General features: G+C 33.0%; 1 protein-coding gene across 1 annotated transcript; it reads right to left on the bottom strand.

The window, feature by feature from the left end:
* On the bottom strand, positions 8,761–11,692 carry LOC107640195. The gene is made up of 7 exons (XM_016343743.1): positions 11,612–11,692; positions 11,400–11,487; positions 11,100–11,264; positions 10,763–10,998; positions 9,793–10,008; positions 9,279–9,380; positions 8,761–9,186 (listed from the first exon to the last, which is right to left on the bottom strand). Exons 1-7 carry the CDS (start codon positions 11,690–11,692, stop codon positions 8,761–8,763), a joined length of 1,314 nt encoding a protein of 437 aa, XP_016199229.1.

Here is a 15,794-nt window from a genome sequence, read left to right on the forward strand (position 1 = left end):
GACAAAATTACAAAAAACCTTATTGTGGTTGGAGGGCTTTGCTGTTTTGTGTTCCCGACTAAAAGGTAGTCTAGAGGTAAAGGAGATCACATCTCATACCTATTATGGCATGCATCTATTTCTAACTGTCTCAAATACATTAATTTTAATATAAAATTTAACTATCTGCTGGTTTTGGAAAATATAATATATTTCGCACAAAATAATGATGCTCTTAAAAAAGTGTCATATATATGCAGAGCGGGGAATTTAAAAAAGAAAACACTGTGCAATTTTGTTATATAAAACGCGACACATTGCCAACTTATTAACTATAGCTTGATCGATTCCACATGCAGGGTAACGGCGACTATTGTCGTTGACTAATTGAGGAATCAAAGTCAATTTTAGGATATTCCCTAGATTGATGATGCCCAATAGTTAGGCTGAGAGTAATATCAACGAATGAAAAACCTTTTTTTCTTACAAAAACTATTAGAGAGTGAGACCAAAGTGACCGAAAGTGTTTTATATTATTGCAACTCCATGCACACTAGGGCATAAATTAGATGGATGAGATTAAATGAAAGGGCATAAATTCTGATAGTACTTACTAGGATATGCAAGTCACTCAAAGATAAGAATGTAGTATTGGGCATAAAAGAACGTAATCTTGGTATATAAGTATATAAAGTGTAGCATTATTAATCCTATGATCGAATGTTGTAAGGATATAGGATGTGGGGAATATATCAATCTAGCTGTGGAGTAGGGTATTGTAGTGCGACTTTAACAGATACAGATACTTCATACATAATCGAAGCACTTAGCACGTAATATTCCCACGAGATTAGGGTGAAAATAACTGAAAAGAGAACCGAAAGAAGGTCAGGCATATATACCTGATGGATAAGGGCTCTTAATTTTATTTTAACTTTTTTTTAATAATTAATTATTACATTGAATATTCACATAACTTTATGAAAATAACAAAAATAATAAAAATTATTTAATGATTCGTCTTATATATTATTTTTAAACAATTCAACTAGGTATCCTTTAAAAATGGTACAATATTCAGCTTTTTATTACAATAATTTAAAAAAAATTAAAATAAACACATCTAAAAATTATGAATAGATTTACTGTCTTTTTAAAATTAAATACACATTCAAAATACAATTTAAATAAAATTAAAATTAAAATTTTAAATTTTTGTTTCAGATTTAATATATTTAATTATTAATATATTATAATTTAAATACATATCTAAAAATAAAATTATTTAAAATTCAAAATTCAAATTTTAAAATTATAAAATAAACTTTAAACCATCTAATTATTAACTAAATCAGTACAAAGCACTCAAAAAAGTCATCCTCAACGCACATGAAAAACCTCCGAGGCGCACATCCAGAAGTCATCCTCCGCCGTCGTTCATCCGCGTCACCTTCCTCTTCTACGCTCATCCTCGACGCTGCCTTCCTCCTTCTCGGTGCTCATTCACAACGCCACATTTCCCTTTGTTAACACTCATCTTCGTCGCCGTCTTCCTCCTCCTCGTCGCCGTTTGTCCGCATCAACGTCGCCACGCCGAAAACTTACCGGAGGTTTGGATGGGTCTCTAACACCATTACTTTTTTTTATTATTCTGTATAAGTTTTTTATTTTTTTTGAAATAAAAAATCGAATAAGATGGTCATATATATTGCAATGTTAAATTATTTTTGCATGTGTAATTTCTGTATTTTGGAAGTGTTTCAAAAATATTTTCTGTATAACTTTATAATTTTAAATGTGTTACAATTGTTTTTTAATGTTTAAATTTAAATTTTAGATTTATGATTTTGGATGTGTTTCAAAAATATTTTCTGTATAACTTCATAATTTTAGATGTGTTACAATTATTTTTTAATGTTTAAATTTAAATTTTAGATTTGTGATTTTGGATGTGTTTTAAAAATATTTTTTGTATAACTTAAAATTTTAGATGTGCTACAATTAAAAAAAAAAATTACAATTGAAAATATTTTAGTTTGTGTATATAATTATATTCGACCATTCATCAATAGAAAGTCGTAAAACAGATCTTGCATTTTATCAAAGATACAATAAGTAAGGAATTAATTTTTTTCTAAATGCACTGATTTTGAATTTTTTTTCTGCAGATACAAATTGAAATATTGTAGCAAAATAGAAGAAAGAAGAAAACGCCAATTTTTAGAGGACAACTGGATAAAGCAAATTCAACCAAATGAAATTCAAATTCTCAACCATTCACACAATCACCCGATTTGGGTTTCTGAACTACTCCTACCATGCACCTCCATTGATGAAGCTCCAAGAACGACACTCCTTTTCCAAAAACTCTTCCTTTTTCACTTTACCCTTTTTCACATTCTATGTCTTAATGAGGAGATAACATCTAATACCTTTACTTAGTTGGGAAATTCCCATTTCTCTGTTGCTGTAAATCCAAAATGGGCCTTTTATTTTATTACACCAATAAAATTTGTCTTTTGAAAAAAAAAAAAGAAGAAAAAAGAAAATTGTGTTAGAAAGAGAAAAAACGTAAAAGAAAGAAATAATAACTAACTATAAAATGGGTAGGAAGTTAGAGAAATTTTAATTTTTAAAATTTAAATTAATTTTAATTATAAATGTGTATCCTACAAAATAAAAATATGTTTTAATTAAAAGATAATTAAATAGTATTAAAGACCGACCAAAAAACTGAATTTTATTGTACAAGTAGCCTTTTCCATTTTTAAATCAAAATATCTTAACATAAATAATCACCTTATTTCTCCTCTTAGATACTTACTTTCCGATTAAAGATACATTCACACGATTCTGTAAAGTGGTTAGTGGGATAATGAAGGGTTTGGTCCATACGCATAGCAAAAGCTTAGGTAATCATCATCTAACTTATTCTTTGCCATTACTACCACCACTAATTATTATAGTATCATTGTTATAAACTTCACAATCACAATGCACAAGTTGAAGCATTAATTAATAATCATAGCCATGGAAATAAAAAGCTTCATCCACTTTAGGGTGCACGCTGGAAAGTAGAAATATATATTTCGATAACAGTTACCATGAAATTATTGTTATATATGGACTGTAGATCAGAGTGAGAACTGAGAACAAATGGAAAATAATCTTCTAATATATATAATGCGCGAGAGATACATATAGCTAGTTCAAAACCATAGAAGATAGCTAGGGAGGGACGAGGAATCTTTAATTTTCTTTCCAAGTTGTGTATGTTTAGGAAAAGAAAACTAATAATTGACACTGAATTATAATAAACGAAATTGAAAATACATTCTATAATACCAAACACAAAGGGCTTGCACAGAAAGTTCAAATTATTGAGGGGGGAAAAAGAGGCGAAGTTGTTAGCGAATATCTTTTCATTGATATATTATAAAATCGGTGGAGTGGAAATCGATGTGTACTCCTTTGCTTTGTCAAGATGATAAAGATTAAAGAAGGAAGGGGTTTTATTGGAGGTGACTTTTGTTCTCAACTGATGGAACTTGGAATGAACAAATGCAAAGTTTTTTAATTTAAAGATGTATTATTATGTGCTATGCTGCTGCATTATTCATCACCACATTATTCATCACCACATTAGCATGGCGATTCCCACTATTGATAGGGCTTCAATCATTTATATATGGATTGCTAAAATCCAAATATTGCTTTAGGACCCTTCATCCCATATAACGACAACCATCACTTATTAAGTTATTATTATCAGACTTAGACTTTGTTAGGTAGACAATAATTTTTGTAAATAATGTGAACAATAAATTCTAAAATTAGTCTAGTAAAATAAAAAAAAAGTACAGGTAGACAGTAAAATATTAAACAATGTGAACAATGAATATATCGGATGTTCAATTCACTAAGTGTGCGAATAGTTATTCTAATATTAAGATTTAAGTGAGTAATTTATAGTGTAATATGTTTTACTTAAATTGAACCAATTTTAAGGCCCGTTATTCATGTTGTTCAAGAAAGTCATTGGTTACCTAATATAACTCAATAAGTAAAAACACACTATACTCTCAAATTACCTACCTAAGTCTTATTAAGATAACCATCTACATACCTAATAAATTAAACATCTAATATATCCATTATTTAATATTTTCATTGTCTACATATACTTTTTCATTATTATCATATATAACATTATTGGTCGGTCCCTTTCCATTTAGGTCATGCATAGAGATTACTCCTCGTACATTATGTAACGTAACGTATTTGAACTGTAACTAGGGGAAGGAAAATCTAGGGTCAAAAAATTATCTTCAATTCTAACATAATAAGCAAACTCATTCCCGCCAGAAAGAAAAAATAAAAAAATCCAAAGTAATAATTGCATGATAGGTAGTGCTGATTATGATAAAGGTGAGAATTTGGTCAGGAATTAACAATGGCCACCACTTGTAATAAACGTCTACCATGTTGGCTTGAAGTTTATCCAAATAAAATGCGTGATAATAAAATAATCAGTATATTAGTTTGCCAAAATAAACAAACAAAAAAAAAACAATTATAAGTTATTGATGGCCGAACGAATTAATCCACAAACTAGCAAGGGGAAAGTAACTATGGGTTGATTGGCTAGTGTAACTTTTTTTTTTAGGTGTACATTGGCTAGTATAACTTTATCATGACGTGACATTGGTCTGTAATATTGTAAAGCAAACAAAAGGCCTGGCAATAATGCAGGTACAACAAAATCCGAAACATAAAACACAAAAATTCATCCAAAAATTGAAACAACCTACTTTTGGGAAATAAAAGTGTCAAAATAAAATTGGGCTTATGGAGTTGGAAGCTTGTGTGACTAGTTGGGCCTGGATCAGAAGTGATGAGTGTAGGGGGCTCCAGCAGACCCTGGTATGCAGAGTACAATGACCAACAAACTCAAGAGTGTTCCCTGCTCCAACTCCATGCTGGATCCACCAATAACACCATTGACACAAATACCAAAACAAAAACAAAAAAACCATTGCTACCGGGAAGGGGACACCTAACAAGCTCTCCATGAAATGTAATGTGGCTTCCCTCCCACCCATCACTCACTTCAATCTCTTCACACCTAGTCACCTACTGTAACAATGTAACATCTACCTACTTCAACCATAAGTATCCCTAATACACTGATTGGAGTGTGGAGGTTTGGTTAATCGTATCATATCCTTTACAATTCTATCATAACCTTACCACCATATGTTAAATTAGTAACAACTAAACCAAATTATTGCATATACATGTTGCATGTGCAAGACCTTAATTAGGACATGTTGCACTCCATTCCGGTGTGATGTTTTGTCAAGTACTAGTAACAACTTGTTACCAAAATCTCTAAAAACAGTAAATATTTAATTAGAAATTAAATAATTACCCCCGCTATCGCAATCAATCAAAAAAATAAATTGTATTCATCATTATTACCGCATACTGTGCTCATCTCTAATTAGTAATTAAGGAACGCACAATTGACAATCCTGCATCATCGTCATAAACGGTAAGCCTATAACTCAATGGTTTTTACTTATTTGGGTCCTTTTAATTTGTTTCTGATACAAGCCATTCTTTTATATCAGAATAATTTGTTTATTTGAGAATAATGGCTCCGCTGATTCTGAGAAGAAACTACTCCCACGTCGACTACACTTAATACAAAACATAAAAAATCCCTCTACAATATTTGAAAAGGTACGCTAATAAATAATAATTCTTGTTTAATGATGCATAAAGCAAAGTAAATGGTGGAGGAGACGTGGCATATATAGTGAAAATAATATACCATAGTGATGGTGGTTGGAGATGGACATGTGGGGGTGTCATGCAAGAATGTGGGAAACCAAAACCAATCTAAATTCAGGGAATGCACGAAATCATGAAGCTGATTTGGGGGGTTTAGGTTAATAGTTTCAATTAGTAATAGTTGATTATAATTGAAAGTTTGAAAAATGTTGGTTTAGGTGAGGTTGGAGGGAAACGTGGACGTGGATGGAGTGTCCCACGGAAAGAAAGACATGCGGCGCCGTTGTATGAAATAAAGCCCTCTGCTCCTCTTCTCAAATCTCAAATGCCGAGGCAGCAGAGACCGAGTGAGAACGGTCAAAAAGCGATGAGGAATAGTGGGTCCCGCAAGAATGGGTTTGCACTTTGCAGTTTGCTTTTCATGTGAGAGATGGGGCCCACCAACTCCCGCTTTGGCGGGAAGCCGTCTATTCCCGCCACACCATGGTAACTAACCCCACAACTGCCGTTTAGTTAAACAGTTGGAGCCTCGAGGCTCGAGGCACGGACATAAAGAAAGACAATAGGCAGCCGGGGAACGTGTTTTCTGACCCAATGTCATGTGATCAAAGATCAGATATCACACTAGCCATACCAGCCCCTTCCCAACACCTGTCAGTTCAGACAGAGTTGCCGTTGACCCTCGTAAGAGAGACACAGAGAGAAATACTTTCTATATGAAATTATGAATTAAGCCAACATAAATTCCTCAACTACTATACATAAGATGAGTTCTTCATTTGTTATTTCATTATCAAAATAACATCAAACAAAAGAAATATGTATTCTCAATTTTATCAATTTTTTAAAAATCAAATTGCTCAATATAGTCTCTTTGTTTTTCGTATATTAAGTATTTATTTCGAAGGAATATAATGAAAAAAGTAAAAAACAAAAGGAAGAAAAAAAATGAAATAGAAGTTCAATTTTTTCTTTAGTTGTTTAAATTAAAAAAATGTATATAATAAATTTCTTTTTTATAATTTCTTTTGTTACCTCTTGAATATTTTTTTTTAAATCAAATAAAAGAAATTAATCTATGTTTTTTATTCTTTCTTCCATTAATTTTTTTACACCTCACCTCAAACAAACAAAGCCCAAGAGTAATAATGTATAAATTTATGACTTCCTGTATAGCATATAAATCTCTCCTACAAAACAATATCTATCTTAAAGCAATTTATTTTATCAAATTCTAATAATCTATCTAGAATAGAAAACAGAAAGGAATCATGGATAATCAACAATAAGGGATACATCCATGGCCGCATTACGATTCTTATTAACACGCCTACATTATGATTAACACACGTAGACTGTACTCTTAAATTATTCAATTACGCCTTTTACAAATAATGCATCCATTATTTTATGAGTTTTTACAAAGTCATTGTCATTATCAATAACCAACTCTAATAATAATATTTTGCAACAACTTACCCTAAAGTGATTACTATTCTGCTACTACTTATTATGACATTCCCAAATAAATCGGAGGTAGTATGGCTCTTAACTTCAGTTTGATCTGAAAAACTTGGTTCCGCAACAAGATTTTGGAGTTGGCTCGTCAAATTTTGGGTAATTAACACCACTAAATCAATTATTTTTTAATATTATATGATTCTTCTAAAAATAAAAATGCTACATAAATATCTAAATTTATATTGAAATTGTGTAAATCAAGATTATTGAATTCGATTTACAGAGTAGATGTAAATTGAATGAATTGGCTTCAATTTACAAGAGAAGAGCGTAATAGCAAATACATCGAAGCTATTAGCCCCGATTTATTTAAATACATTAACAACAACGCAAATTGAAGCTGTGTGATTCTATTTATATATATATTGGGACAATGCGATAAATCGAATTTAGTAAGTTCGATTTATCTATGTGCATTACTTATACAAATATGAATAGAACGTTAAACCCTCGTTAAAGTGGGCTCACAATGGTTAGTGAAAATAATTTTCTAGTTCTTGTACACTATAGAGAGACAAGTAGAATGATTTAAAAATAGGACAATCTAATAATATTGAAAGCCAATTAATTTAAAAACGTAATTTAAAAAGTAAGTCTTTCTCATAATTATATAATTATGAATTTATGATATGAAAAATACTTTTCAAAAAACTATTCTAATGCTTGACTTCTAAACACCGAATTATTCATTTAAATAGTTAATTTTTTATGTAACCTAATATAATAAAAGAATAATGCTACACATCCAAGTCTTTTTGTTAGTGAGTCTAACATAAATAAAAATCAGCTATAGTCTATAGATAGCACTACACCAAATCTGGCAAATAGCAGCGGTTATGTATATGATTAGCAGCGGTTTTTAACCGCTGTCAAACGGATAGCAGCGGTTGATAAATCCACTGAAAGATAGTGTGAGGCTAAACCCTTAGCAGCGGTTATTAGTAACCGCTGGTACAACCGCTCCTAAATGGTATTTTGCAGCGGTATTATTTTGCAGCGGTTTCATCCGCTACTAAATCGTGAAAATATGATTTAAGGGAGATTGCAGTGGTTGTCAACCGCTGCAAAATGCCATACATTTACTAATCCTGTTATGAATATAGCAGCGGATTTAAAACCGTTGCCAAATGTCGAGTAACACTTTTTAAAAAAAAAAACCAGAATTTATAATAAAATATGACAACTCTTTTATTCTTTATATGTTCATCCACTCAATTGCGTTAATTTATTAAAATAACCAACAGCCAATCCAAAAACAACACACGAAACGAAACATAATTAATTTTGCAAAGGTGAATCATTATAATGATAATTTGCATTCAGTGCATCCATTACTGTAAACTACAAATAAAGTCAACAAGATAAAAAACTACAAATAAATATCTCAAAAGTCATTATGAAAGTAAACAATAAAAGAGTATTCCGATTCCAACATTGATAAGTCAAATCATTAGTGCCCACACATCATCTTGCATGGGATGAGGTTGGTGCACTTCTCAAAGAATCTAAATCCGCAGCTATTTCAGATGGCAAATTACTTCCTTGTTGCTGGATTACGTATGTCAACAAATTTCTCATTGTCTGTATTTTTGCCTTCCCTTCAGCTGCCTCTGTCTCCATTCTCTGTCTCTTTGCCTTTTCCTCTGCTGCTGCTGCCTTGAGTTCTGCTGCCTCCGCCTTGAGTTTCACAATCTCCATCTGATACTCCTCAATCTGTACACCGTAGTCCGACTGCTCTGGAATGTTACGAAAACATCGACTCAGACATGTACCAATACCGAGTCCATGAACTCTTCCTGGGTACTCCTTTCCAAGCACTTGTGCAAGGGAATCATTCTGTGAAAATTCCTTGCTAGAGGGGTCTTGGCTCTCAATAAGTTCAATTGCTTCCTGCAAACATGTGAGGTCCGGATTTACACTAATCTAAATTCAATGATAGTAATTGCAAAGGAAAATTTGAAAAAGTAATGAACATGATTTACCCCAACCAAACGCGCTTCTTCATTCATATACTTTCCATTCTTTTTTTTATGACTCATGGTCCATCCTTTTCCTCTCCCAATAGGCCTTCCCTGTCGTTGCTCCTATAACAATCATCAACACACATTTGTATTAAAGACAACACTGTATTACCAGAAACACGTCAATATTCTTGAACTGAAGTTAAATTAATTACTCTTCGTGTCTCTTTCTTGCCATCGTTTTAGAACCTCCGGTATGTGTGTATTGTTGCTTTGAACGATTAACAGTATTTTTTCTACACTTCTTCTACACAAAAAATGAAAAAAAATAAATGTTATCGGGATAAATTACTACACTGTTAATAATTTTATAAATCAGCCTTGAGCGTACAACTTCAGGAAACAAAAAAAATGATTTGGTGATGAACTTTTGGGTAGTAGTTTTTTCACTATCACAATAAATTCAGCATATTTAGTAGTAATTCATTACCATTTAAAATCGCATACAATGAAATTTCAACTACATATTTGTTACCTTCGTGTCCTCGTCCAACCGATATTGAAGAAACTTTTTCCAGTGATTTGCCTCTATTCCTACTGGCTTACGTTTGATATTTTGCTCAAAAGTTAGTTCTTCGTCATAAACCTTATGGAACAAATGATTTCTTGAATTCCTCCAGCAGCTTCCTATTCTTTGTAAAATTTCCCGCTTTATCCACCCTCTTTTATCGTCCTCATAGTGGAATACTCGCTACAAGTAGTTCAGATCAAAAGACAACATATAATAATTAACCACCTCAAACAGACTAATGTATTATCAAAAGACATACTTTATGACATCAACAATTCTCGACAACAAAATTCACAGAAGTCAACTACAAGAAACCCAACATGCACTATCCTTATCTAATTTACCAGACTAAAACAAATAAAATAGAAAACCAAAGAAATCCACCTATTAACGGAGAGTTGCATCACAAAAAAAACAGCATCCCCATAGCTAGGAAACAATGAAATAATCTCTCAAGAAAAAATTAAAACCACATAAACATTCAAAATTCCAAAGTTAGGACAGTAACATAATCAACTTGTGCAAATGTGTTTCAATTTTATTTTCCTCAGACATTTTCATCTAACCGAAAATCATAAATAATAGCTAGTCACTCTCTAATTAATAGCAATAGGAGCAGCTTTAACATTCTCATGAGGTTTATAAGTTTTCTCATTATTATTGTTATTATTATTACTATAATTATTAGTTACATTGCTATACACGAATGATCAGATTAATTGGGGATTAAGCTGTATAATTATATAGTGCAATTTAAACTATACAAAAAATTCCTTAGAAATTTATCGAATATTCTATAAAAATCCGTATGGTCGATATCATGTGTGTGCGTCTTAATCTTTCCTTCTATTGTTCATTTAATATGTAAAAAAACAGCAATTTACACCGAGCATTGGTAGCGCCTTACTTTATCAGATAAAAGAGTAAACATTACCTTAATCTGGTCATACGCATGCTCCTTGGAAGCCTTGCTCATTGTCTTCCAACTCTTTGCACAAATTGGTAATTGTTGAAAATCAGACCCCAATGTCCCCAAGAACCCGCTCAATAAGCCCACTGCCTGGCCAACTTGTTGCAACTCTCTGTTATGGTGTAGAACGATCTTCTTTCCAGGAGGAAGTGCTAATACCTCCTTAACAGTCAGCTCCATAGAAGAGATCACACCATTTTCTAACAGCAATGAACAAACTTCAAATGTTAGTTTACTAAGAGAATATAATGCACGGAGAAGAATCATTACATTTACTAAGAAGCAAGCATCAGAAGAATACCTATGACATCAACAACCCAATAATCAGTGTCTTTTTTTTTGCTGTTGGCATTGCCTTGACGTTCAACTTCATGTGCGGCAAATATGTTGTCTAGATGGTCATCGAATGACTCGATCTCATCCGCCTCCGAGTCATAGTCTTCATCTTCTGAATGGTCATCTACACCTTCATGTGAATCCGGTGGATGCTTTCTATTTGTCGTAGGAGCTCGAGTGTCCCCAATGTCACTTGACGAAGCCAGCCGTGTTTCATTGCGAGGTGGTCGAAACGGTATAGCGTTAACACGGGATTGTCAAGCACCGTTGCCGGAACGTGGAGGTGGAGGGGCTCTTGCACGTCGCTGTGCACTTGAAGTATCTGCTCCCGTATCATGCATTCCATCCGTTTGCTAAAAATAAAGTAGTTAGAACATCAATTTATTTTATTCGAATTTTCCACAAATTATATTGAAGAAGTGTATATACTACAAGGAAAATAAATATTTTAAATAACTGGTGCATTAAATAACTCACCGGAGTAGCGTGGGTTTGACTATTAGGGCCAGCTACAGTTCCGGATGCATTACTAACGGTATACCGAGGTTTTCTTGGCATTTGATTATTCCTTTACACAACACAAGGTCCTTAGAGAACCAACAATAGAACGCTAATGGAAAACCAAATAGTGCACAATGACTATACCAATTATATCAATCAAGTTTCAAACAACATTTAAGACATTATATAGCAATTTTGTTGCTGAATAATAATAAATAAATGAAATTAAATAATCATAATAATCATGTTATCAACTTTCAAAGGTGCTAATAAAGGAGACAAACTCTGTGGTGTTAAAGATGACATGGCAACAATTTTTCATCCCCAACAAATATTTGTCTAAGTAAAATGAGAAATTAATGTAACCTTGATTAAATCAAAGCAAATCGAGCATTAGAGAATTTGTTAAATAGCAACATTTGAGATGTAAATATCTATCGTATTAAAAAAGGTTTGAATTCTGGGTTAAACTGAGCGAGAGTGTGTATGTTCTGTAAGACCAAAAAAAAAAAGAGAGAGAGACAGATAGATAAAAGACATTAATAGATAAAAATAAATAAATAAATAAATGGGAAAGGAGAAATTGGGCCACAAAAGTGTTTGCCTCAAGTTAATTCGAAGATGAATGAAGAACTTTGAGAAGTTGGGCCCAAGTGTGTTCGCTCCAAAATCAAATAATTAACCAAATTAATCAAACTTAGTAAAATTAAACAGGAAAATGGACCAGAATCTGGAAGAATAGAACTAGAACAGGGCAAAAAGAAAGGGGACAGGGGTGCTGCAGCGCAAATTATATTGAAGAAGTGTATATACTACAAGGCAAATGAACATTTTAAATAACTGGTGCATTAAATAACTCACCGGAGTAGCGTGGGTTTGACTATTAGGGCCAGCTACAGTTCCGGATGCATTACTAACGGTATACCGAGGTTTTCTTGGCATTTGATTATTCCTTTACACAACACAAGGTCCTTAGAGAACCAACAATAGAACGCTAATGGAAAACCAAATAGTGCACAATGACTATACCAATTATATCAATCAAGTTTCAAACAACATTTAAGACATTATATAGCAATTTTGTTGCTGAATAATAATAAATAAATGAAATTAAATAATCATGAAAAGTCTGTTATCAACTTTCAAAGGTGCTAATAAAGGAGACAAACTCTGTGGTGTTAAAGATGACATGGCAACAATTTTTCATCCCCAACAAATATTTGTCTAAGTAAAATGAGAAATTAATGTAACCTTGATTAAATCAAAGCAAATCGAGCATTAGAGAATTTGTTAAATAGCAACATTTGAGATGTAAATATCTATCGTATTAAAAAAGGTTTGAATTCTGGGTTAAACTGAGCGAGAGTGTGTATGTTCTGTAAGACCAAAAAAAAAAAGAGAGAGAGACAGATAGATAAAAGACATTAATAGATAAAAATAAATAAATAAATAAATGGGAAAGGAGAAATTGGGCCACAAAAGTGTTTGCCTCAAGTTAATTCGAAGATGAATGAAGAACTTTGAGAAGTTGGGCCCAAGTGTGTTCGCTCCAAAATCAAATAATTAACCAAATTAATCAAACTTAGTAAAATTAAACAGGAAAATGGACCAGAATCTAGAAGAATAGAACTAGAACAGGGCAAAAAGAAAGGGGACAGGGGTGCTGCAGCGACGGTAAATGGAGGACGCTGATACAGGCGGCAGGCGCCGGTGTGCTGGAACTGTGTCGGAACTCTGTGGAAAGAAGAGAATCAAGGGCTCCTGCTTGTAGTGCTTGTGCTATAACTGCTTGTTCTGCTAGTGCTGAAACTCTGTGAAAAGAAGATAAAAAATTTTCGAAGGCACAATTTGGAGAATAAAAATGATAACAACGTGACCCAGTGCTTATCTTTGTTGTTTGGAACTATGTTGCAGTAACAACAGAAAAACATTACGAAAAAGAGCTAATGCAAAAGACGAAAATCTGTTACATAGGAGAAATCATCATCAAACTAATCATGAATTGCAGAAAGATATAAACAATATAAATTAATTACATAAGAGTGAAAAAGAAACAATGATGGAAAATTTATTCACCTTAGGTGACCGGACAGAAATTATAGAACCAAAAATCACAGTTTCAGAATCACTTCAACCCTTTGGTTAAATTTAAGAGCCTTCTTCTCAATGATTAAAAGGACATGATTATTGTGCAGAGGAATAAGCTCAGTTTTCGTGCAAAATCTATCTGAAATAAGAATTATAAAGTGGTTCGGGGTGAAGGAGGCGCAGAGTAGGTTATGAAGAGGGGAGACACTGACTGCTAAAATATTGGGTGGTTTTTGAAATCCTAACAACTTCATCTCAATCAGATTTTCCGGCTTTTACTTAACTAGCTTATTTGATTTCAAATTTTGCTAAAACGTTGGGTGGGTTTTTGAAATCCTAACAACTTCATCTCAATCAGATTTTTCGGCTTTTACTTAACTAGCTTATTTGATTTCAAATTTAAATTTTTTTGTTATCTGAGTTGAATAGCCCGTTTCTCCTACTACTTAATTTAACCTTTTATTTAATTAATTTATCCTTCTATTTAATTATTTGTAACTGAAAAAAAGCCTTCTGTTCAAAAATAGACTGTAAATCCGGAGAATATAGGCAAAGTCATTTTTTCTTTTACTTATCTTCAAAACAGACTTGATAATAACTTATATTTTAAATGAGTTTGGTCGACTATATAATAACAGATTTCACTTAAGTATAATTGTAAACTCATTATCTCCACTCTTCTTCTTTTTAAATTTTGGGTGCCAACAACAGTCGTCTGTGGGTTTCATCAATTTTCAACTACACATTCGTCCAGGTACCACCGTTTTCAGTGTTAGACTCTAATCTCCTTTCCAATTGTCAAAATCAAGGTTTCGTTGTACTTAATTTTTCAAGTAATTCAAAATCTCAGTACTAGAGTTATTTAACTAATTTTTTTCATTCGTATGACAATATTGCTTGTTTTATCCTATTAGCTCCGGTTTTGTCTTTAAGAGTAATTGCTATGCTCCAAACTAAATCTTTAAACTCTATCCCCCGAAACTCGTTAGTTATTAAGTGCTTCACCTAATTTTTTAAATAGGTTTCTAAAATCTCTCCTACACAATAAGAAAACTCCAAATGTATTTAAATTTATCGCATTGTGTCAAAGTTTTTATTGCCAAAAAGTTTTAACAGGGAAAGCTTTATTGTAATAATGCTAGTCGGTGTGTAGGTCCTCAGAGAGCTAATCAGTACAAATATTCAATTAAAAAGAAATACAACACAACAAAGAATCAAAAGAACATTTAAAACACAGGAACAACACAACACATATAAGAATATTGAAAACAAAGCATCAACAAAAGAAATATCTAACAATCAGCATTATCGGGTGCTCTAAATCGAACGTGTATGCTTAGATTGCCAAAGGGAAAGTTTCACTTGGAAACTGAAGAACACCCTAATGAAGGAAACTTCAATAACAGCTTAAATCCAAATTCACAATCCCTTTAAATTTAAGCAGCAAGCAACTTCAGAACTAAAGCAAGCTTAACAAGGTTCAGCAATGAACTAAAGCAGTAATTTTTAGAAAGATTAACTAAGAAAAATCAACAAATCATACAATGAATCAATCCAAAATAAAAAAAAACTATAATACACAATAGGAGCAGATTTAAACAATGATTTAAAATTTCAATCTCAGTAGCACTAACAGCATTCAAAAATTGAACAAATATTCCAGGAAAGACAGATAAGACTGTAGATTATTACTTCAAATTAGGTTTTTACCTAAGGTTAGTGAAAGACAGATAAGACTGCAGATTTGGCGGCGACGGGAACAGTGGCTGGGGTGGAACGGTCGAACAGAGCTGGCGCCGGCAGGAAGACACTCGCGACAGCAACTGGCTCTGGCGGTGGTTGCGATGTTGACGGCTGTCACTGCCGATGACAACGATCACAGAGGCGGCGTTCACGACGAGCTAATAGAAGGTGAATACAAGACTGGCGGCGGCTACGGGTGACAATGGTTGGTGGGGATTCGCGACGAGCAGATACGGTGAGGAAGAGAAGAGTGGCGGCGGCTGGGGGAGCTGACAGTGGCTAGTGGGGCGTTGCCTGGGGGCTAATGTTGGCGGCGGTCTTTTCTCCC

This window comes from Arachis ipaensis, chromosome B05 (genome assembly GCF_000816755.2).
Source record: "Arachis ipaensis cultivar K30076 chromosome B05, Araip1.1, whole genome shotgun sequence".
NCBI classification, from domain to species: Eukaryota; Viridiplantae; Streptophyta; class Magnoliopsida; order Fabales; family Fabaceae; genus Arachis; species Arachis ipaensis.

Bases quoted from the DNA above. Each gene is read 5' to 3' on its own strand.
- LOC107640195 (XM_016343743.1), bottom strand. From the start codon at position 11,692: ATGCCAAGAAAACCTCGGTATACCGTTAGTAATGCATCCGGAACTGTA. The intron at 11,488-11,611 runs GTGAGTTATTTA...CTTTATTTTTAG, and splicing joins GTCAAACCCACGCTACTCCG to CAAACGGATGGAATGCATGA. The intron at 9,381-9,792 runs GTAACAAATATG...TGATTGTTATAG, and splicing joins GGTTGGACGAGGACACGAAG to GAGCAACGACAGGGAAGGCC.